General features: G+C 44.2%; 1 protein-coding gene across 1 annotated transcript; it reads right to left on the bottom strand.

Annotated features, from left to right (window-relative positions):
* Positions 1-500: 500 nt before the first annotated feature.
* Positions 501-21582, bottom strand: pparda (peroxisome proliferator-activated receptor delta a). Its single transcript, XM_062486690.1, has 8 exons — positions 21157-21582; positions 13657-14013; positions 4559-4710; positions 4214-4352; positions 3384-3607; positions 1807-2013; positions 1160-1403; positions 501-888 (listed from the first exon to the last, which is right to left on the bottom strand). Exons 2-8 carry the CDS (start codon positions 13952-13954, stop codon positions 641-643), a joined length of 1512 nt encoding a protein of 503 aa, XP_062342674.1. The 5' UTR covers positions 13955-14013; positions 21157-21582; the 3' UTR covers positions 501-640.
* Positions 21583-25380: the final 3798 nt, after the last annotated feature.

Here is a 25380-nt window from a genome sequence, read left to right as displayed (position 1 = left end):
GTATTCACCTGGAATACTACTTGTGAGGCTACAGCTCGCACAGCCTTTTTTCTGTCCATTAACAGAGGAAAGCATGGTACACACGTGTATCTATGCTTGGTTGTGTAACAACTTATTGATTCAAAACACCCACCCTGCCCCATGCAGTCTGCCGTGTACGAGCATGGCAAATTGTGCACTGTATCTCCTTAGGGCACTTAGACTTAAAACATCTGTTGGTTTATTTCCCACGTGGTTAAAGCTCTGACATGGTCTCTGATAGGCCAGTTAGGATTCACAATATTTGTGAAGTGAATTCCAAAGCGTTACTTTTCACTGAAAGTGCTATGGACTTGCACACTGACCCAAACACGGACACGTGTATCAACAGCAAGTAAGCTTGCGCGCTAATACCTTCCTCCGCCTTTTCGGTTTCATAGCAGTTTTGCACCATTTCTCTCTCTCTGATTCCCAATCAGAAAAAGACACAGTACCTGACATAGTACAGGTCAGAACCTCACACCACAACCCAGTCCTGTCCAGTCAAGGTCAGAAACAGCCTTCAGTTCAATTCCGACCCAACAGGCTCCTGGCCAAGCCAAGCCTGGTTCCTTCTGGTACGAGTCGGTACATGGCTTTGTAGATCTCCTTCTGGTACAAGTCAGTACATGTCTTTGTAGATCTCCTGGAGGAGAGGATGCAGCGACGTCTCCGACTCGGTTTTCTTGATCTTCTGGACCAGCTGGGCGTTCTCGGTGACCAGCTGCCGGAGGTCGGCCATCTTCTGCAGCAGCTTGGGGAAGAGGTAGGTGGAGTCGGTGTGGTTGGCCTGCAGGTGCTGGTCCAGGGCCTGCAGGATGCTGTCCTGCATGTCCTCCACCTGCTTCACGTTCATCAGGCCTGGTCGGTCTGGAGGGGAAAGCAGGACAGGAGGGGGGAGAGGGGGGTTAGAGTTCACAGCATCACAATTTCTTATCTTCATATTTTACTATTAATGTTTCGCACTCAAGCAAAGTGAGTGATTCAGGCAGAAAGTAGGCCTATTGCTTGCTCGGCTAAGCCAAATAACCTCTCCCAATACATGGAAACAGGAGAAACGTTTTCAACAGTCGGCTAACATTTTTGACCCTCGGTTTGGGACCCAACATCGCCGCTCTCGGTCTCTCGTGAGCTGCCGTACCTCCACACAGAATTATGGCGGCCACAAAGAGGGCCAGGTCGCTGTCATCCAGCTCCAGGGCGTTGAACTTGACGGCAAACTCGAATTTGGGCTCCATGATCTCGCTGAAGGGTCTCCGCAGGCTCCGCAGGAACTCGCGGGTGACGAAGCCCTTCCCATTGGCCACAAGCAGGCCGTCCTTGTTCATGAGTGAGGGCAGCATGGCGAAGATGGCCTCATGGACGCCGTACTTGAGGAGCGTCACCTGGTTCCCAGAGGGAGAAGGGCAGTCATGTTTAAGACATGGGAGGTTTACTTTGTGTGGGTTCATGATACAACCAGAAGTAGTGATCAACAAGTCATTATTTATTTTTACGTCACTATTTATCTGAAGCATTCAATTGGTCCTCAGGGACCCCCTGTCCTGCATGCTTTAGAAGTTTCCCTCTTCCAACACACCTGATTCAAATGAACAAGCTAGATAACGACCCATTCACCCGAATCAGGTGTGTTGGAGCAGAGAAACATCTAGGACATGTGTGACAGGGGTCCCTGAGATCCAGGGTTGACAACCACTGAATTTCAGTTTACGATGGTTCACGTGTCAGTGATCCAGCTCAAAGTGGCTTTCTAAACGAAACACAGTGTGCATATTTCTTCATCTGTACCTGGTCGTTCAGGAAGAGGTCGACAAAGCCAGGGATGCTCTTGGCGAACTCGGTGAGCTCACGGACAGTCTCCACCGTGGTGCACTGGCAGCGATAGAACACGTGCACGCCAATCTCCCTGTTGGGTGGAGCGCCATTGACCATCTGGTTCCACACCAGCCCGTTCTCCGCCTGCCACAGCGTGTCCATGTCATGGATCACAAAGGGCTAGGGGGAGAGAGAGGAGGGAGTGAGGGGAGGAAGAGGGGAGAGGAGGGAGGAGAGGGGAGAGGAGGGAGGCTGGGAGTGAATTACTAACACCCTTTTAGGTTTAGAATGTTTAGAATGAATGGAGAATGTAGGCTACTGTCTGTGTATGGGATCTTCTTCATTGGAATGTGATGCCAAAGAGAAATTGTCCATCCTCGAAGAACAAGAACAAGTTGTGTTACATTAAATTGTAAAATCTCTATTGCTCTCTATATCTCTATTGCTCTCTATATCTCTATATCTCTATTATCGGTGAACTCTATAGAGTTCACCGATAATGACTTTGCAGATGACAAGCAGTGCATCCCCTGCATGCCCACAGCCTGTCCAGACAGATTGTAAAGGCCGAAATATGCTACTCCGACTCCGTTTACGGATGGGCGGGCGGACACGGACGGATACGGACGGATAGACTTCATTTATGGTTCTCCGTAGGCTGTGGGTGCTGAAAGCAATTCACCGCCAGAAGAGTGGGTGGCGCTGCACTGCGATGCTAGCTAGGTTATCGAAAAATCGGAGCAAATTTACAAATTAGTTGTTTCATCAATAAAATAATCACATTTTCAGCAACTACACTGCCCATTTCTCGTCACATTTTAATTCAGATGCTGATTTACATGTACTGTTTAGCTGAAATATGAATTGTAAAAACTTACAGCAATGGTGGTCAAAGGATTCTGTTCGTCTTGTTGATCACGGCAACCCCGCCCCCGCCCCTGACGCAAGCGGTTCTTAATACTGACCAATCACAGCCAAGGGGGTATCCGTAACTATCCGAAATTACGACGGATAGTTAGGAAATTCAGGAGGTGCAAGTCGAGCTCTTCGGGGGTTTCTCCGAGGGCGTTCCACGTAGATGAGGGCGTTCCCATGTGTCCGTTTTTTGGAAAACAGAGTTGTATAATTCGGCCTTTACACTTCCTCGTATGAGACAACCTCGTCTACAAGGGTCTGGGCCCCTTCCCATGCCCTCGTCACTGAGACAAAACACTGATAACACTACTCTCCAGGGCTTTTCACACCAAGACCAGGCCAGACAAACCCTCACCCTAGGTGAGGTGAGACTAAGTAGAGGTGACATTCCTTAAATGTTTTCTGATCTGAGAAAACTGTATAAAGGTTGTAGGTGAGTGTCATGTAATGGAAGTAAGAACACAATTAATGAAGATCCTCGGTCACTCATCCAGTCACTCACTCCACTCGGTCAACGAGTCACTCACTCATTCAGTCATTCATCCAGTCACTCATCTAGTCACTCATCCAGTCACTCACTCATCCAGTCACCCACGCGCTGACAGACAACAGCATGAAGGTAACAGCATGTTTACGTTCTGTACAAACTGAACAGGGTTGGAGCTGGTCTTCCCCGTCAGGATGCCCCGAGCCTTCTTCTTGGTCATGTTGAGGTTCTTCAGGTAAGCGTCGTTGACCCTCTTGGCCACTGTCTTGAGGTCGGAGCCCGCGGGGCTGTTCCCTCCGCCCTCCTCCCCGGCCAGCAGCCCCGCCACCAGCTTCCTCTTCTCTGCCTCCGGCATGCGCCCGTACCGGATAGCTACCACAACCAGAGAGAAAGGCACACGTTGGACTTCCCCTTCTTCTTACTATACCGAGAGCATCTCGTCAACAGTACCAGGGAATATGGACCGAGTCACTATGACAGTACAGTATGTAAGCTAACTGATGATGTGCCTGATCTGCCAGTATGAAAATGGCCTGGATTGTGATGATAGGCAGTGTAGTGTCTGTATAACATGTTTGTTATAATGTCCATTTAACAAGGTTAATGTGTGACAGTGTGTTATGTTGTTAACTGGAGCCTTGTCTCAAGCATTTCATCATCCAGATAACATTTTCACTCTCTATATTTGATCAATAAAATGACTTTTGACTGTGAGCGAGTGTGTGCAATGTGTGTGTGTGCAAGTTCATAGATGTGTGTGTGTGTGCAGGTTCATAGATGTGTGTGTGTGTGCAGGTCCATAGTTGTGTGTGTGCAGGTTCATAGATGTGTGTGTGTGTGTGCAGGTCCATAGATGTGTGTGTGTGTGTGTGTGTGCAGGTTCATAGATGTGTGTGTGTGTGCAGGTTCATAGATGTGTGTGTGTGCAGGTCCATAGATGTGTGTGTGTGCAGGTCCATAGATGTGTGTGTGTCTCACCGTCGTGGGACATGCCCAGCAGCAGACACTTCTGGAAGCGACAGTACTGACACTTGTTCCTGCTCTTCTTCTGGATCTTACAGCTGCGCTCACAGCGCTCGTACTCCAGCTTCATACGGATGGTTCTCCTGAAGAACCCCTGCAGGAGTAGGAGGTGGGAAGGAGAGAGGAGGAGGAGGGAGGGAGAGCAGGAGGACAGACAAGGGGAGACGGGAGGAATACAGCCAGGGGGGGAGGGGGACAGCCAGGGGAAGAGATCAGTAGGGATGGATTAAGGAAGGGAGAACAGTCATTTGAAAACCCTCAGTTGCTGCTGCAGCTGAGGATTCCTCCTCCCGTGTTTACCTTGCAGCCCTCGCAGGCGTGCACGCCGTAGTGGAACCCCGAGGCCTTGTCCCCGCATATACGACACTCCACGTTGATCCCTGCCCCCGCTCCCTCCTCCCTCCCCAGCTGCAGATGGTCACTGAGAGACGGGGGAGATGTCTGGGACAGATCTGGAGAGAGAGAGAGAGAGAGAGAGAGAGAGAGAGAGAGAGAGAGAGAGAGAGAGAGAGAGAGAGAGAGAGAGGAAGAGAAAGGGAGGGAGAGACAAAGAGTGGGAGAGAGAGAGAGAGAGAGAGAGAGAGAGAGAGAGAGAGAGAGAGAGAGAGAGAGAGAGAGAGAGAGAGAGAGAGAGAGAGAAGAGAGGGAACAAAAGAGGGAGAGAGAGGGAGGGTGAGAGTCAGCTATAAGATATACACTCACTGTATTAGGTACACTTTGCTAATACCGGGTTGGACCCCCTTTTGCCCTCAGAACTGCTTTAATTCTTCATGGCATACTTTCAACAAGGTGTGGAAAACATTACTCCATTTTGACATGATAGCATCACGCAGTTGCTGCAGATTTGTTGGCTGCACATCCATGATGCGAATCTCCTGTTCTACCACAACCCAAAGGTGCTCTCTTGGATTGAGATCTGGTGACTGTGGAGGCCATTGGAGTACAGTGAACTCATTGTCATGTTCAGAAACCAGTTTGAGATGATTTGAGCTTTGTGACATGGTGCATTATCCTGCTGGAAGTAGCCATCAGAAGATGGGTACACTGTGGTCATAGAGGGATGGACATGGTCAGCAACAATACTCAGGTAGGCTGTTGCGTTTAAACGATGCACTATTGGTACTAAGGGGCTCAAAGTGTGCCCAGAAATATCCCCCACACCATTGCACCACCACCACCAGCCTGAAACGTTGATACAAGGCAGGATGGATCCATGCTTTCATGTTGTTTACGCCAAATTCTGACCCTACCATATGAATGTCGCAGCTGAAATCGAGACTCATCAGACCAGGCAACGTTTTTCCAATCCTCTATTGTCCAATTTTGGTGAGCCTGTGCGAATTGTAGCCTCAGTTTCCTGTTCTTAGCTGACAGGAGTGGCACCCTTTGTGGTCTCCTGCTCCTGTAGCCCATCTACTCCAAGGTTCGACGTGTTGTGCATTCAGAGATGGTATTCTGCATACATTGGTTGTATCGAGTGGTTATTGGGTGTGCTCAAGCCTTCGGCGAGAGCACAACCTTTGTTCTCTCACATATATATTTATTATTATTTATTTTTGCCCCCCTAAATCTTTGTCAATATTTGGCCTACATAGACAACCTAGGTGTCAAAAGTTTCGTCTTGGTAGCGATTGAGTTGCTTGTATTTTTATTTACGTTCCGTTGCATGGTTTAGGCTGCAGTTAAGTTTTTGTGGCGAAAAGTGAAGCTAACGGTGGCTAATTTGTTAGCCACAGTCACTGACGTTACTAACGTCACTACGTCACTAACGTCACGAAAACACGCGTGACTACCTTTGGCAGAACATTCATTTCGCATCTGTTAACTTGGGGGATAGCTAGGCTAACTATAGCTTTACTGCAAGGCAGCTGCAGAAACGCCACAAGCAAAGAGGCCAGGGTGATAACTATTTACTCATTTTACTTTGTGATATGACACACAATTGTGATGTGTAATGTACAATATAAGCTGATATTATTAAGGAAGTACATCTACTTTCGGAAACAGTAGTCTACTATTTCACTGAAGTATTAGCATCATGACATTAGCCTGTGTTGCCCGGCCAACAAATACTACAGTGGTCTATGATATATCTGTTTTCAATCGTTAAAATAAACATTCCTCACATATACATTTTCGTTGTAGGATTTATTCTGACATTAGTAAACGATTTGTTGGTGAAATTACCATTACCTGTGGTTTCAAACCAGTGTAGCTAGCTCACTGCAACGCTGTAGCTTACGCGAGACACACTACAAAAACATCTACAGTACACAGCTGTTTAGGAAGTCAAACGGCGACAGAACATGTTCGGCACTCTCCTTACTTAAATCAAAAATCTATCTAACTACTAACCTTAACTTCATTGCCACAGCCTAAACTTTGTCAATCTGTTCATGAAAATAATTAATTTCAGCCTAAACCGTACAACGGAACGTTAAATCCAATTCAACCAACGCAATCGCTACCAAGACGAACACAGCAGTAGTCTAGTACTGTACTGTAGTAGTAGAATTTACCGGGGCAGCTTCTCCACACAGGGCTATATCGCATTTTGCGTTGTTACTGACTGATCGCTACCAGTGAGCTTTTTATGAATGGGAAGGGAAAACTTAAAACGACGTTTAAGTCATAGAGATTAGGTCAATTTTTACACCGGTCTGCCAAATGTATTCGTTTTGATTCAACGATGAGGCTGCCTCTTGCAGGTGAAATAAGACATGTATTTCATTCTACACTTCACTAGTATTTTCAGTTGTAAATGAGCAGCAAAAAAAATGCTTTTAATCTATGTAATCTTTATAAATAATAAGTATGCATTTTTATATAAAGTATACAGAAATATCAGTTGTAAAAATGTCATTCAAAAACGGACCCCTGTGCAACCGACGCAAGCAAGCACACCCTACAATTTCCCCAGAAATTGTACCCTCTCTAGTTTGAGTTACTGTTGCCTTTCTATCATCTCAAACCAGTCTGCCCATTCTTCTCTGACATCAACAAGGCATTTTCGTCCACACAACTGCCGTTCACTGGACATGTTCTCTTTTTCGGACCATTATCTGTAAACCCTTGAGATGGTTGTGTGTGAAAATCCCAGTAGATCAGCAGTTTCTGAAATACTCAGACCAGCCCGTCTGGCACCAATCCCGTTGGCTCGGGAGACTTCTGATGACGTTCCAGACATCTAGATCCAGTCTCAAGTAAAGATGGTGGCACTTGTTGCCCTCCTCTGTTCTAAGAACATTACCGGTCAAGTCCAGCACAGACAGTACCATAGAGCGTGTGACTGACTTGTGTTATAAATACATTTCAGAGAACTTACGCAACTTGCTGTGCACGTGAAAATCATGTCGCCCCTGTTTTGGAAGAGCAGAGAGTTTGTGTCTATGTATAAATGTGTGTGTATGCACCATATGCCGTACAGACAGTGTGTACTGCATGCGTGTGTGTGAACACAGTATACACGCTGGCCATAAAGTGTAACACTTTAGGAATCTTTCCAGCTGTCCAGCACTGGCACGCTTCTCACAGCTCTCGTCCTGGGGGTCCGTGGCTCCAGCCCGCCTCCTAAGGGCCTCTCTTCCTGAGGTCCTCTCCCAGCGCAGCTCTGGAGGTATGCTAGGAATGCAAGAGGCTGGAGACCCCCAGAGAAGGTTCGCTGCTGTCGTCCGCGTGTCTAGGGGTAGGCCCCCAGTTCAAATATGTGCACATGTCCATGACAACGGGGAGCCTACTGTGGTAAGGCCGGATGAGGATGATGAGGTGGGGATGTTCAGGTGTAGGGGACAGAGTCAGGGGAGTATTTCTCATGAACATGTGAACAAAAAAACTATGATACAAAACTGCACTTACTGCATTAATAGTCTAGAAAAGTACTAAATCTGCTCTGTCTTTTCAGAATTTAAGCCAAAATCAACACAAGTGGACATTTTAGGGACAGGTTAGCAATCAGTGGAGGGACACACAGCCAGCGACGATAACTCCCAAACTGTGAGGGCTCACTAGTTACTCCACCTCTTCAGGCTAAGCTGCTACGAGGCTAAGCCCCGCTGCTCCAGGATGAGTCAGGGAGTTGGACTGCTCTGGGTGGGAGGGGAGAGGGAGGTGGGCTGGCTGGGTGGGGAGGAGGTGGGCTGGGAGAAGGAGGTGGGCTGGGAGGGGCAGGTGGGCTAGGTGGGGAGAGGGAGGTGGGCCGGGTGGGAGGGGAGAAGGAGGTGGGCTGGGTGGGGAGAGGGAGGTGGGCTGGGTGGGGAGAGGGAGGTGGGCCGGCTGGGTGGGGAGAGGGAGGTGGGCTGGGTGAGTCCTGAGGAGAGCTCCACCAGTAGCAGGCTCACTGGGGTCTTCCTCATGGTTAGCTAGGTTCTGCTGTGCCAACTGTCTGTTACACAGTCAGGTGCAGACACAGCAATGACTAATGTTATGAGTTGAAGTATTTCACAATTAAATATAATTGAAGAGGTTTTATGCTGCAAGGTGAACCACAAAACTCTTTTAGAAAATGATTCCCGCTCCACAGTCTGGCATCTACACAATCTTTAGCTCATAAAAAAGAACGATTCGTGCTAAGCTACCAAAAAAAAGTTTGTCGCTGAAATTCCAGTCGATTATCGTTGCGTCTGTTTTATGCAGAACTAGTTTCTTCAGAGCGTAATAGGATTTTGGTGGCACGGTTCGACACGTGATCGTTCTACACCAATAAGGTAGCTGCTTTTTGTCAACATGGATGGATATGTTTGGCAAATAGAGGATGGGACCTTGCACGTAACAGAAATTCGGCCCCTGACAGTGTTTTGCATGTGATACATTGCGGCTGCAAAAGTGCGTGTGAGACAGGCAGATGTTCATGTTTTTCTGCAGGACTGTGTTGCACAGACTTATGTCGTTGTTGTAATTGTGCCAACACAAAAGAAACTGAGGAACTGGGAGATAACTGTCCTGACACTGACAGTGAGGACTGAGTGTCCTTAATCTGTTATTCCTTATTCTGTTTTGTACAGTTTTATATATCATATTTCATATTTTTCATTACGATTGTTTTTATGGTTGATCAGTGTTTTCATTTGTGGAAGAATGAATGAATGTTACAACAACGACATAAGTCTGTCCCCCCCCCCCCCCCCCAGGTTAATGTAATAGCCTAGTTTAATAACTAATGTAATATTGCACATATTTTCGTACTATTTCCCCTAAAGCAATAAGGTTAGGCTACTTAATGTTCTAAATGTCATAAATGCTGCCAATTATTAATTGACGTAATTGACGTTGGTCAGTAGCCTATCATTAAGGTAATCGAAAGCATGTACACTGTCTGCTTCATTTGAGCTTGATAGGATAAGCATTCTGTAGCAAATAATAACAATAAACCCACTATTTATTAATTAAAACTACTTCTGCATAGTAATGCACCGAAAATACAAACGTAAGCAAAGGCAGCAATCGCTATCGAATCAACAGACGTGCAATTTAGCTAGCAGGGGAATAATACAGATCACCAGTTAACTTAATTTAAACTGCGGTGTGAAGCGCGTATCCATGCTATTCTCCGACATGCACTCTAACAATCACATAGACGTCCTAAAACTTTGTACAGCCCTATTTCTGATACCATGGCGGCAGAAATTTAGTCGTGGCGTTCCGCCATGGCAAAATAAACATAGGAAACACTAACGTGCAAGGTCCCATCCTCTATTTGACAACCATATCCATCCATGTTGACAAAAAGCAGCTACCTTATTGGTGTAGAAGGATCACGTGTCGAACCGTGCCACCAAAATCCTATTACGCTCTGAAGAAACTAGTTCTGCATAAAACATAGACATCGACAATCGACTGGAATTTCATCGACAAACTTTTTTTTGGTAGCTTAGCAGGACTCGTTCTTTTTTATGAGCTAAAGATTGTGTAGATGCCAGACTGTGGAGCGGGTTGAAACGATAACAGGGTTCACCTTACGGCCTATTTTGGGCATTACTGACCTTGTCTGTCGCACCCACTCCAAAGCTGTGCTGTCTGCTTTGCGGTCATCTTTCAAGAAGACCATGATTTTTATGCAGGACAATGCTCCATCGCATGCATCTAAGTACTCCAGTGCGTGGCTAGCCAGTAAAGGCCTTAACCCTCGTGCTGCCTTCGGGTCACATGACCCAAAGGTTCATAACGAACCATCGTTGTGTTTACCCAATTTTACCCAATACAAAAACAAATAAAAATAATTTTCTTTTAACCTTCGCAATGTGGGGGGGCTGAGACAGCCCAACGGTTAAAAGAAAATGCTTCACTTTGTTTTTGTATGCGGTAAAGTTGTCGCAATACGACGGTGGGTCACAATGACTGATGGGTCAGAATGACCCGAAGATAACACAAGGGTTAAAGATGAAAGAATAATGACATGGCTTCCTTCCTCACCTGACCTAAACCTTATTGAGAACTTATGGAGCCTTCTTAAACAGGAGATTTACAGTAAAATAAAACAGCACACCTCTCTGAACAGGGAGGCTGTGGTTGCTGATGCACAAAATGTTGATCGTCAACAGATCAAGAAACTGACAGACTCCATGAATGGAAGGCTTATTACTGTTATTGAAAAGAAGGGTGGCTATATTGGTCAGAAATGTTTATTTGAAAAAGTTTGTTTATTATTCTCAATTTAACAGATGGAAATAAAGAAGTGAGTTTTTAATTTAGTTGCATAATAATTATGCACACTAATAGTTGCCCAATAATTGTGCACACATAGATATTCTCGTAAGAAAGCCAAAACCTCACTTTTACTTTCTTAAATAGTCAGGTTTGAGGTTTATTGACATTTTGGATTGACCGAGAGCACTGTAGTTGTTAAATAATAAAATGAATTAAAAAATACAACTTGCCTAATAATTGTGCACACAGTGTATTTGTAAATTAGCAGGAATGTAGCACAATATGGATGTGAAAGCAGTTGATATTATGTAACAATAACATTTGTTTAGGTTAAAATCAACAAATAATTGTGATCATTAATAGTCATCTCAATATTGATCAAAATAATCGTGATTATCATTTTGGCCATAATCGTGCAGCCCTAATGTTACATGTAATGTTAATCAAGACTAAATCCTGATGTTTAGGGATAAAATCATGTCCGAAAAACCTCAACGGTCCTGATCTTTAGACTCAAACACTGGTGATCAACACAAGCCCCAGATGAAAATGTACAATCATCCACCTGCCAAGGCACACACACTAAACACTCAACTAAGTACAAAACTGGAACTGGCAGCAGGAGACGAGGGATCCTGATGAAGGCTGTTAGAGATCAAAACAGAGCCTATAAGAACATAATGAGGTATCCGCTTACCATGTGGCATGTACTTAACGTTTTAAGAACCTGGTTGATAAGTCACTTCTCTGACTTACCTCTGCCAATTCTTCCCTACTGTTTAGTTACACTGACTTTCGTGAGACAGTACCAGCAACTATGGACTGTACAGTTGCTGCCAAAAGCATCCTTGCACTATTACACCATTTCTTCCAGGAAACAATATTTTTCATACCATTGGTTTTCTTGGAAACAAAACAAAAAGTGGAAGAAATCTAGTGTTATTCTACAAATACACCCTAACATGGATACAGACCATCATTTTACAAGCATTTGAATATTACTTATCAGGAATCATTTGTTAGAAATAGTAAAACCCTTCAAGCAGGTGATTCTCCTTCAGTATGAACAATCTCAAGCCCTTCCCCTCGAACCTCTTGCCCCTGTTCCCTTGTATATGTGAGGCTGCTGGGGGGAAAACATCAAAGACTGCTGGGAAATGGTTGAGAGGGCACGTTCGTCAGCCGCCAGGCTTAAGCTGAGCCGCAGACACAAGCTGTGGCAGTTCACCCAGCGCTGGCAGGGCCATGAAAGAAGGTTGTATCCCACACTGGATGTTACATCTGTTACAGGGTGAAGGCTGTGGTTGGCCTAACTGCTCCAGGGCAGACAGAGCCCTGGAGGAACACAGTGAAGGCTGCTGTTTACTCAGGACTCGATAGTGTGCTTCTAGCTCTGGGTGGAAGTGGAGATAACCATCGCTAGGCCGGCAAGCCGTTAAGCAAACACAAACAGAGGCTCTTTATCAAAGGGTGTCTGTATCTGGAGGAAAATTATTTGGAGCAATCAGAAGGACACAAGGTTCACCCTTCTTACTGCTTGTGGAGAACTAGGCCACACAAATGTAGCTAACATATCGAAGCATTTAGTGAAGAGTTCTCTGGGATGTGTTTAACACAGGTCAGAAAATGCTGTCAGTTCTAGATGTGCTTCAGTTAGAGTCAGGATGACCTTTTCTTGGTGATCCCACATACAAAAAAATGCTGGTTTTGAATTATTCCTTTTCTTCATATTAGTTTTTGTGTTTTGCAGATTTTAGAGAGACTTAAAACTCGAAGCTAATTACTTTCTGTAAGAGAAATGCCAAAATGAAGGGCCCGGTTCTGATCGAATGAGCCTAGGAGTACAGCCACAGTGTGAAAAATCACTTAGGTTTTATGATGAAAATTCCACCCAAAAGAAAGTACTTATGCGTTAAATGGGTGACAGTGTTACGCTGGCTCCTTTTAAGACAGATAGTCTCTAGTTTCACTGCACAACAAATGCCTGTGGCTCTAGCAGAACAAGCAGAAAGTCTATAGAGAAAAAACGACTCAGTATTCTGGATTACACCTCCCATCCCCTGCCTCAGTGGAGGCACAGTAGACCTTCAGCTACAGACTGAGCGCACCAAGGTGCTCCACAGAACACCCATGTTCCTCCCAGTGGACATCAAACTGTCAAACTCCTCCCTCTTCTGACATACTATAGGACCATTTAGTTTAATATTATGTGCAATATCCTTATCACTCATGTGCAATTAATTAATCTATTACCTTTAGTTTTTATTTATTATTCCCGTAGCACTTACCACTTTGTACAGTTTAGTTTTATTGCGATATTGTCTTTTATTCTTATTATAGTTCTATTCAAGCATTGTTGTAACCTTTGAGCGATCTATGGAAAAGGAATTTCCTTCGGAATTAATAAAGTTACATCTTATAGCGGTTTAAACTGACTTTTTACATTTTCATTCACTGTGGAAACATTTCTAAGGAGATTTTAAAAAGGTGGTACCATTCATAAGCTTTAGTCTCATTAGTTCAAGGACATACAGACACAGTTTAAACATATCATTCAGGAGGTACATTTTACCAGAAGAAACAAACTACTCATTCTATGTCCCACCATCTGAGAAGGTGGAGGGCAAAGGGTTAAGATCAGACTGTGTTGTGTCATGCTGTAGTGGTATAGGATCCCACTGAAAATAAACATCAAACGACCGTAGCTGTACGGAGGAGGGGCTAACCTCATGCCGGGCAGGAGGCCAGTGTCTCACCTGTGCAGCTGCTGGAGGGGGCAGGGCTGTCCGTGCTGGGAGTACTACGACTCCCCTTCTCCCCCTGCTCCTCCCCGTCATGGGAGTCCATGTCCCAGGAGTCGGGCGCCACCGCCCCCCCCCCCAGCTCCGTCAGCGGGGAAGACTTCCTGTCCTCCGGGGGCGTCCCCCCCCGCCTCCCCTCCTGCTGCTCCGTGGCCGTGCTGCGGCCGAGGCGCTGCACCTCCCCACCGCGCCGCTTCCGCTCCCGACACGGATCCTTGTTCTGGAGTGGCGGTAGGACGGCCGGCCCCTCCATGCTGCTGGGTGGCTGCTCCAGCCCCGCCCTCAGCCCCCCTCTGTCATCACATGGGCCCTCTGCTGGGGGGAGGAGGGGGAAGGCAGTCAGAACCATGGATGCGTGTTGCATGGCTTTCTCTAACCTGGACCTTCAGTGGTGCTGGTCCAGGACCATATCATTCATTTTCATTGACGACAGAAAAATTGCAAGTGGCCCTTCACTTCTAGCATGATGTTGTGCAGACTACTAGTATATTAGTACTAATACTTTACTAGTACTATTACTACTAATATATATTAATAATACTACTACCGCTAAGCGCTACTTGAGTAGTCCTGGAGAAGGCCTACACAATTGCAGGACACACTAAAAATATCACTGGACATATATCCACTCAGGACATGTTCCCACTCAGGACGTGGTCCCACTCAGGAACACTCAAGACATTCATTCCCACATCACAACCAGTCACCTGGCAGCAAAACAAGACCACATGTCACAAAAACAGGTATCCATCACATTGCCTATTTTCCTCAAATCAAAAACATTCAGCTGATGAAAGGCCGGCATGTATTAGTGTAATAGAGTCCATCTGGAAACACTTGAAACATCGGATTTGACCTGGTTCTATTCAAAGGCGTTTCAAGGCAGCTGTGCTGGTGGGGCAGTGAGCAGCACCCTGGGAGGCAGACAGGAGAGATGGAGACAACGTCCTCCCAGACCTGGAGCATGCAGGCCAGGTCAGAGGGCAGCTGGCTCTGGGCTCCTGGAGCTAGTGAGCGGTAGATGAGAGCCAGCTGTTAGCCACTGAGTCCCAGTAATATATCTGCGTAATCGCTAACACAGACAGGAGAGTCCTTTTAGATGTGTTAGCATTGACATGTGTGTGTGTTTGAGGTGAGATGAGATTTAGGACAGTGTTCACCCACACAACCACACACAGAGAAACACCCCCACACACCCAGCTAGCCTCCAGGCCATAGAACATGCTGGGCTGGTGTTTTCTTGCGGACACCTGTTGTTGTGGTGGTCTGGTGTCTGGTGTTGGAGCTCAAGGCTCTGAGGCCTCAGTTGAGACGATCAGCCAGCACCAATGACCTTTCACCACACTTCCTGCTGCATGGCCCTGCACTTTCCCCCACTGGCCTTAGCGTGGTGTGTGTGTGTGTGATGAGTAGGTGTGTAGGTATGGAGGGTGTGTATGTACAGGGAGACAAACAGCCATTAGAATTTTGTAGCGTGCACTGTTCCTCTGTCCCCTGTGTATTTAATAGGGGAAACGAAAGAACAAAACAAGTGGCTGTATTTAGACAGGTGCTATTTCATTCTGAGGGATTCTTCATTCTTCGTAATTCCCAGCTCCGATGAACCACTACCTGCTTTATTTGTAAAGCCTGCTGTACGTAAGGTCACTGGTAGATCCACCAAGCAACACAACAGTGACACAAAGTGTCAAATAGTGCCAAAATTACATAAATGTACTGTAGAAAATCCTTGACACCAGCCCAGTAAACATAAAGTATGCAGAAACAGGCAATCATAGTTCTAAATCTTGTCCAACAATCCCTGGCTTTGTTGCGACTGAGACAAAACCAAAGAATGCATTCATTTCCCCGGGTTGAATAAAGTGGATTAGGATGGACTGAGAGCTGGCTGGAGGGGGATAATCTATGGGCAGGGTTAGGGTTAGGCATTGGATGATCTATGGGCTGGGTTAGTGTTAGGGTTAGTCCATGGGCTGGACTAAAGGAGATGACTGTGAAAGAAAGGGACAGCTGCAGAGAGGTTGTGGGATGTGGTACATTTAGGATGTGGTAACTAGTAGCCTGACTTGCCAGATGGTTTGTTACACATATCCATCTGGGAAGTCACCTTTTAGAACTGTATTTGGAAAAAATACTTGGCAGGTGATAGGATAAACCATCTGTCTACCACCATCTATAACGGGCTAACTTCAAACGTAGCTGCCAGCAGCACCAATGAATAACTTGGAGCCTGGCAAGATTAATTTTTGCGTAGTCGTGATTTTGCAAATCTAGCTGTCTCACAAGGTTAGGTAACTAGTGAGGTTAAGGAAAGAACAAGAGTTCGGAAATATTTCTTAATCAAGCCTTTTAACCCTGTAAGACCCGTGGTTGTAAAATTACAATGTCACTTTTAGCTCTCTAATTGCTCATTTGGTCTTAAAAATTTTAAAATAAACATTTGGTCATGTGTTTTTTGGAGAGCTAAAAGTGACGTTGTAATTTTTAAATCGGGTCTTACAGGGTTGACTATATTTAAGGGCATCTTAAAATGGCAGCTGTTTACATTTTAATGCATTTTTTTTCTTATAGGCCAAATCAAGCAAATCCACATTAAGTATAGCGTTGTGGAGATGGCTAAATAGCTGCGTATTCAAAGTCTATTTGGTTGAACCAAATTTTAGTTAGGAGACCCTCTGACAAACAGAAACACCATAGAGTCAGTGAGTGACAGGACAGCTGAGTATCCATGGTTGGTCAGTTGGTTGGTCAGGACAGTCACACAGTCCCATGGGCCCAGTTCAAACACAATCAAATCCATCCTTCCTTCCTTCCTCCTCTCCTGGTAATCACTGAGGCGAAAGTGACTGGATAAGTGACTGGATACGTTTCCATTTAATTACTTCCTCCAACCCAACCCTCTCTTAGTTCAACCTACCATGAAACCGAAGCAAGCAAAGAAGGCTTGATTTGACAGGTTGGCTGTGGGATAATATGATATGAACACTTTCTCAGTAATGGTTAACTGTTGATACTAGGGAGTTTAGTGTCCTTCTCATCTGATGAGCAAACAAAGTGAACACCAGCCCTCTGTTGCATCTGTGCTTGTTAAGGCGGGGTGACCCCTGACCCACATCTGTGGTAAATAAATAAATAACACATGGTCCAAAACGAGAAGGAGTGTGTTAAACTGAGCACAGGAAACATCGACCAACCTCATCATTATTCAAAACTGGAATAGTATTAGCCGGACAGCAGAATTCAGCCTACTGCTGACAGCCAACTGATCATCTCAGTTTATCATTTGGCTAATCCCCCACCCCCACCACTGTACATCTTAAATAGATACAAGTATTCTTCTTTCCTCAACAGGAAAGTAAATAATTTGTGTGCAGTAAGCTGGATCCTGAAAACCAGTAAAACAGGTTGAGGGAAGACAAGTCATACTCTATCTTTCTATTTATTAGGACAAAAGTTCATGGAAACCTGCCAATCTCAAAGACCAATTGATGTTTCTTATTGGGTCTGGATTGGTATTCTATAGGTTTGAATCTCAGGCCACAGTACATAATGTTTTAACCCAAATGTCCAAAAGGCTTAATAAGCTTAGTGACTGACAACAGTTAAATTCATGACTCACAAATTGCGATGACACCTTTGAAAGGCACCAGCCAAGAACATTTCTCCCACGAGCATTCTGTAGGTTACCGCTAAACAAGTGTCTAGATTATGTTGTCCTCAAGATATTGCACTCGATGCTATGAACCCCAAACAAGGTCTGAACTGTAACCTAACAACCTTTCACAAAGCATAACCTGGCTTTGAACTATAACCTGTACCTTGGAACACATCGACCATGGCAAAGGCATTTGTGTCTTAAACAAACATGCTCACACACATGCTGGCCTGGGGCTTTCATGACAAACACACCACAGTAACGTGGGTACATGTATGGGTCATTATTTCATCAAACTAACTGAATATTCCCCTGAATGAGTCAGCACGTCTTGTTGATCCTAGCCTTTCACACAGTCTCAGTTAATCATTATTGCATCAGCCTGCTGTGTAACTACAGGGCTTTCAACTCCATAGGTTCATTCAGGTTCTACCAGCAGAGAGAGCGAGCTTAACCTAGATCCACATCTGCTCTGAGTACGTCTCCATGACAGGGCCTGTTTCCTGTAGGCATAATCTTAAACAATCCTAACGCAAATTAGCTTCAAACTAAAATGATGATCTGTTAACTAGATTACCAACAACCTGTGTCATTGCTCCCCTGAGCACTCTCACAGGACCAAAGATCACATAACCGGAACCCCAGGACTCCCTCCTGACGACCCCTTAACCGAGAATAAGCTAACTGACTCAATTGGGCATCTGATTGGATAGGCTTCTTTGTTGTTGTTGAGTCCATCAAGAATGCTATTTGCAGACCACGTAAAACCCTGTTTAACACTGACGCAATGCTGTTGCTGGACAAGGAGACCTCCACAAATAAATGTTAGAGGATATTATGTGAGATGAGGAAACATTACCTCCACCTTACTTGCTTTTTTAAATGGTTGACTTGCCCTCCTGCCACATTGTCACTTAAAGAGAGATTGTATATTTTACGATGGAGACAGTTTCAAGAGCCGCACGAATGGCGAAGTCGCTTAAGATTTTAAAGATCCTATGATTAGCTTATACCTGTAGTGCATTGAGTTTCCCCTTACTCATCTTGCCAATGCTACCATCCAGACTTCTGCAAAACAATGTAAAAAAAAATCCACACCACCCTTTTGTTTTGGGTCTATTTCTAATAAAAGTCTCTTGGCATCAGCCTTTAGTTTAGGGGGACTGGAGTTAAGGTTTGGGCTTGGGTAGGTTAAGGTTTGGGCTTGGGTAGGTTAAGGTTTGGGCTTGGGTAGGTTAAGGTTTGGGCTTGGGTAGGTTAAGGTTTGGGCTTGGGTAGGTTAAGGTTTGGGCTTGGGTAGGTTAAGGTTTGGGCTTGGGTAGGTTAAGGTTTGGGCTTGGGTAGGTTAAGGTTTGGGCTTGGGTAGGTTAAGGTTTGGGCTTGGGTAGGTTAAGGTTTGGGCTTGGGTAGGTTCTCTGGAACACGGTCATGTTGTTTCTGAGCTGCTAACCTCCCAGCGACTCTAACCCAGCGAGGCTGCTTGTTGGTCAAGTTTCTATCATAACGCTGTGTGTATGCTGTGCGTGCGCTGTGTGTGTTCATGCTGAGTGTGTGTGTATATGCTGTGTGTGTGTGTGTGTGTATATGTAAGAAGAGATAAGTTGGGGCGCACAGCAGTGCTGACCCACAGACAGGGGAGGAAAGACAGGTTCTGCTGACAGACAGACAGCAGAGACAAGATGATGTAGTGATGGCAGTAGTGATGGGTCGTTCGCGAACGATCCGGCTCTAAGAGCCGGCTCTTGAAGGTGAACATCGGGAGCTGGCTCGCATATCTGAAGAGCCGACTCTATTTTTAATAGATTAATACAGCCTATAAAAACTAAATGAATGAAATTATGAAATTATGAATTTTAATTGTATTTAAAATAATTGACTAATTCAAAGAACAAAAAAATAATTGTAGGCTTAAAGGCGCACACGATCATCCTCACATTCTGTTCCTGTCAATCCTGCATGAGGGAGGGCCGAGCCAACTCACACACAGTCAGAGAGTAGTCAAAACTCGGAGGAGAGCCATGACAAATCAATGCATTTTTAAAGATATGTGGTTACGGTCGAGTATGATTTCATTTCATAATTTAATTCAAATTGTTTTCACACCCATCATAGTCAAATTCATAGTTAAAACATGTATTTTTTAACCCTTGTGTTATCTTCGGGTCGTTCTGACCCATCAGTCATTGTGACCCACCGTCGTATTGCGACAACTTTACCGCATACAAAAACAAAGTGAAGCATTTTCTTTTAACCGTTGGGCTGTCTCAGACCCCCCACATTGCGAAGGTTAAAATAAAATTATTTTTATTTGTTTTTGTATTGGGTAAAATTGGGTAAACACAACGATGGTTCGTTATGAACCTTTGGGTCATGTGACCCGAAGGCAGCACGAGGGTTAAAGAGCCGTTCGGGAGCCAAAAGAGACGGCTCTTTTTGGTGAGCTGAGCCATACGAGCCGGCTCACGAAAAAGAGCCGGAATGCCCATCACTAGAAGACAGGTTAGTTCAGACGGACAGACAGTGAGGGTTGACAGGTCCTGCTGGAGCATTCAGGGAGGAAGGGAACTGTACCAGACAGGCAGGGTTAACCACTTCCATAACAAGCTGCACTGGGGTGCCAAGGAAAAAGACCAAGCCAAGTGTGTGTGTGTGTGTGTGTGTGTGTGAGAAAGCGAGAGAGAGAGAAGGGGGGAGGGGGGGGGGCAGGAAGGGGAAAGAAGCAACACAGAAAATGAAAAGGAATGGTTATGAGTGAATGTCCAACCTAAATTTAGGTTTAGGTTGGTTATGGGCCAATTCTATGTGAAGCCCTCTGTTACAGCGCTTGTAAAAAGGGCTATACAAATAACATTTGATTTGACTAGATTAAATCCCTGGTTAAGAACAGAAAGAGGATATGTGATGATAATCCCAGCATCAGGTCTACAGTATGCGCCCAGTGTAATTTATCCCAGTAAGGACTGTCTCTATCCAGCTACAATAACAACTGAAACAACAAGTCCAGCAGAAACACAAGTGCTACCAGTGGCGGACTTACACTATCTGAGAGGCAAGGGCGAAACATCTCAAAAGGGCACCAGCTGATGATGGGGCACAAATGTAAAGTATGAATTGTCCAGTTTTTGTGTGCAAATGTATTTCTGTTTTTGAATTTTACCTTTTCAAATAAAACCTAATTTGAAATTTCCTTCCACTGCTATTCTATTTTCTCCCTGGGGAATCTTTCTCCCTGATCGTAGATAGCGCCAAGAACCGGTGGAAACAACTTTGGGTTATGGTCTTATCAAACTGTAAAACAGTACAAGATAACCGCAGAGGGAGCGGTAACTACGTTATAACTTCCTTACCCTTCCATTCACTTTATCGTTCAGATAATATTTAGATGTCATCGCTACCAACGACAGCACCGGCGAGTCACCTACTGATAACGACTCCGCCAGATAACGTTCACTGGGTTCAGAACGTGATCGCACCGGGCCACCACGGCCGACATATGATCAGCTACTGTCCATCTGCTTCCAATTTCACATGACGGCTGTCAGATTCCACAACAACAAAATCCAGCTTCTTTGTTCGCACACCCCCATAGCTGGTCAACAAACTAACGTTGACAAACACAGAAGGTGAATAGCACGTCAACTGTAAATGTATAATGTTAGTGATTAGCACATTTACCACACTGCCGTGAATGCCAATGTAGGATTCTAGAGAGGAGAAAGCTCACTGGCCAAGTAAGAATGCTAGCTAACTCGTCTGGAACTAGCTAGCTTGTAGTACAGTACGTAATGAATCAATCTTACCGTCGTATGAAAACCTAGTAGCGTAGTCGCCAGTTAGTGGCTAACGATTACCTACAAGAATGTGGTAATGCAGTCCGTGGGTCACCAGCTATCGGGCTAGCGCTGTTTCGCTTGCCATGCACTTCCAGTTAGCTTGCTAGCATGCTAAATGGGCTAGCCGACACTAGGCAGCATCACCACACTAGCGCGTCTCATTTAGACATCTCCGGTTCTAGAGCAAAACCAGTCAGAGGATTCCGTATTCCGACGTGGAACTATCTATTTGTTTCACCTATTTTGTCTTTAATGGTATGTCCTGGAGTCAAATAAATCCATGCTGATGTCTGCAAAGTGCAGCTTTGGTTTTGTTATTGCCAAACTTTGGGAGTTTGTCAGCTGTGCTCCGGTCGGTGTGACATCAGCCGATGTGCGCGTCGCTGGGCGGTGCGCCGCGCCGCGCGTCCTCACGGCGTCAGCGTGTCGTCCTGTCCTCCACTACGGACTTTTCTCAATGAACAGGCCAGCGCTGTGCGCCGAAGCAAAGTTCATCTCTTCTGTTATCAGTTCGCCCTCAAAATATTTACTTTTAGAGTAAGAATTTAACAAACCGTGTGGTCAGAAATACTAGTCTTGTGCAGTAGGACATGTTTTGATTGAGAAAATTAAAGGGTAACACTTTATAATAAGTCAACGCTTTTTGGCATTTACTAAGTGTTAACTAATAGTTAGTTAATTCTTTATAAAACATTTTGAAACATTAACAATACATTATTAAATAGTTAATAATATTATTAAACACTATGTTGATCATTAATAAACACTGTTAAATATTATATATTTTATTCATAATACAATTCATAAGGTGTTTGATGACTGCATTATCATACTTTATAGACAGCTTGTTAATATAGTTGCAAACCAGTAGTTTAAAAGGTGTTAGTGGTACATGAGCTGCTATAGAAAGCATTAGCAAATGGTGAACAAACCATTTACATTACCTTTACAAAGCATGAGTAAATAACTAACAACATATTTACTTATGTCTTTAATTAATGTACGCCAAGTCGAATACATTATGTACACCAATACTTAGCAGATATCTTAACAACTATTTTATAAAGACTTACTAATGATGCAACTTCTGATTAGTAATGCAAGTTATAAAGCATTTACTAACTGTTAGTTAAGGCTGTTGCGTGACCTAATCTAAAGTGTGAACTATCTATGCCTTATTAAACATTTATAAGTTATTTATTAAGGTATTCTTGTCCATTCTCGAACCTCACATTCACAAAGGCTGAACATACGTTTCTCAAAAGGAAACAGACACAACACAATGTGATACACAAAATTACTATTTTATTGAAGTAATGACAGGCATGTGTCTTACTAACTACTTAGCTCTAACGCTACTAGCCGAGAGTGACAGCGGTCGATACGTTAAAACCTTAGTTTGATATTTCCCGGCATGACCGAACGGTCGAGGTTAGTAAGTTGTTTATTATATGGCACTTTTAGCTCTTTTCATTTAAAACATGTCGTTTTGTTCAGCTCTACTCAAGTCTTCTCACGGTGTGTTTCAGGTGTTAGCACCTAGCAACCAATCTGAAATCTGAGCAACCAAACCTAGCAATCTGCCTAGCGCTTGTCGTTTATCTCTCTGTGTTCACACTTTTCTGCTCTTTTAGAAAGTTAAGAATTTCCTCGTCACTGTTGATGTCTTCATTGTCATCTGGATGGTAAAACTCCTCGATCTCGCTCATTTTGAAGATGACATCAGCGGAGGGCAATAAGAATACGTATCAGACCGCAGATGAGGTCAATACGCGCATAGATATATATTTAAGCAATAAGGTACTCGAGGCAGTACTTTATCGCCAATAAAGTACGTGTTCAAGGGGCAAACCCTGGATAAAACAAATGCCATATAATAAACAACTTACTAACCTCGACCGTTCGGTCATGCCGGGAAATATCAAACTGAGGTTTTAACGTATCGACCGCTGTCACTCTCGGCTAGTAGCGTTAGAGCTAAGTAGTTAGTAAGACACATGCCTGTCATTACTTCAATAAAATAGTAATTTTGTGTATCACATTGTGTTGTGTCTGTTTCCTTTTGAGAAGGAGAAGGTTTGAGAATGGACAAGAATACCTTAATAAATAACTTATAAATGTTTAATAAGGCATAGATAGTTCACACTTTAGATTAGGTCACGCAACAGCCTTAACTAACAGTTAGTAAATGCTTTATAACTTGCATTACTAATCAGAAGTTGCATCATTAGTAAGTCTTTATAAAATAGTTGTTAAGATATCTGCTAAGTATTGGTGTACATAATGTATTCGACTTGGCGTACATTAATTAAAGACATAAGTAAATATGTTGTTAGTTATTTACTCATGCTTTGTAAAGGTAATGTAAATGGTTTGTTCACCATTTGCTAATGCTTTCTATAGCAGCTCATGTACCACTAACACCTTTTAAACTACTGGTTTGCAACTATATTAACAAGCTGTCTATAAAGTATGATAATGCAGTTATCAAACACCTTATGAATTGTATTATGAATAAAAGACATAATTTTTAACAGTGTTTATTAATGATCAACATAGTGTTTAATAATAAGCTTATTAACTATTTAATAATGTATTGTTCATGTTTCAAAATGTTTTATAAAGGATTAACTAACTATTAGTTAACACTTTGTAAATGCCAAAAAGCGTTGACTTATTATAAAGTGTTACCATAGCAGGTATTACTTATACCTTATATATAACTTTTTTTAAATTCCAGTTTGCAATGTAGTGTGTATTATAGTAGTGGCTTTTTTGTAGTGAGTGTGTGCATTAATACATGTAAATGTTCTAATGTGTAGGCCTATAGTGATGATGCCATATGTGTAGGCTCCACTGATGATGCCAAAGTAACAGCACTCGACCTATGCCTGGCTCATCTGGAAAACAAAGACAGTTACGTGCGGATGCTGTTTATTGACTTCAGCTCCTTCAAAACAGTCATCCACCAATACCTGGTAAATAAACTCGGCTCAATAGGCATCAGCACCCCACTATGCAACTGGTTACTGGACGTCCTCACCGATAGACCACAGACAGTAAGAATTGGTAAAAACTCTTCAGAGACCACCATCATGTACACTGGGGTCCCCCAGGGCTGTGTGCTGAGCCCTCTGCTGTTCACCCTGATGACCCATGACTGCTGTGCCAAAAACACTTAAACCATATCATCAAGTTGGCAGATGACACAACAGTGGTGGGCCTCATCGATAGACGACTCAGCCTACAGAGAGGAGGTGCATCAACTTATTGACTGGTGTGACAACAATAACCTACAACTGAATGTCAATAAAACAAAATAAATAACTGTGGACTTCAGGAAGAATCACATGCCACACACTCCACTTACTATTAATGGCAGTGCTGTGGAGTCTGTGAAAAGCACCAAGTTTCTGGGGGTGCATATCACAGATGACATGACATGGTCCACCAACACCACCTCTCTGGTCAAGAAGCCACAGCAACGCCTCCACTTCCTTCGCCGGATGAGGAGAGCTGACCTCCCACCCTCTGCCCGCACCATGTTTTACAGAGGTGCCATTGAGAGCCTCCTAACCAGCAGCCTCTCAGTCTGGTACGGCAGTTGCTCTGCTGCTGACCAGAAGGCCCTGCAGAGAGTGGTGAGGACAGCAGAGAAGATCACCAGATCAGCCCAACCATCCATTCAGGACATGTACATGTCCCGCTGCCGCAGGAGAGCCATCACCATAGACCCCACCCACCCAGCACACTAACTGTTCACCCTCCGATCTGGCAAGCGCTACCGCAGCATGCGGTGCAAGACTACCAGACTCAGCAACAGCTTTTTCCCACAGGCCATCAGACTACTCAACACACTCAAGAAAGTCCCATGAACAGGTGCTCCTGCGCCACATACACCCACTAAGGACCAAGTGACCGCAAAATTATTTCTTTGTGAATTCTGTAAGCTCAATGTCTGCACTATGCACTTCATATGCAAAATATCATATAGTATCCATGCTGCTATTCAGCACTTGCACTTTACTCATATGTTGTTCTTATCGTATATGTTGTCTTTAACCTGTTGATGTCTGTTTGCACTATTATGTCAAATGTAAAAATGTTGTATTAATTGCACATTTGGAGTATGGTGAAACACCATTTTGTTCGTCTGTAATTACTTGGTTGCATGGTCTGATTGACAATTAA

Source organism: Osmerus eperlanus, chromosome 1, assembly GCF_963692335.1.
Source record: "Osmerus eperlanus chromosome 1, fOsmEpe2.1, whole genome shotgun sequence".
Lineage (NCBI taxonomy): Eukaryota > Metazoa > Chordata > Actinopteri > Osmeriformes > Osmeridae > Osmerus > Osmerus eperlanus.
The sequence above is the reverse complement of the archived record's forward strand: the minus strand, read 5'-3'. Positions and strand labels throughout refer to the sequence as shown.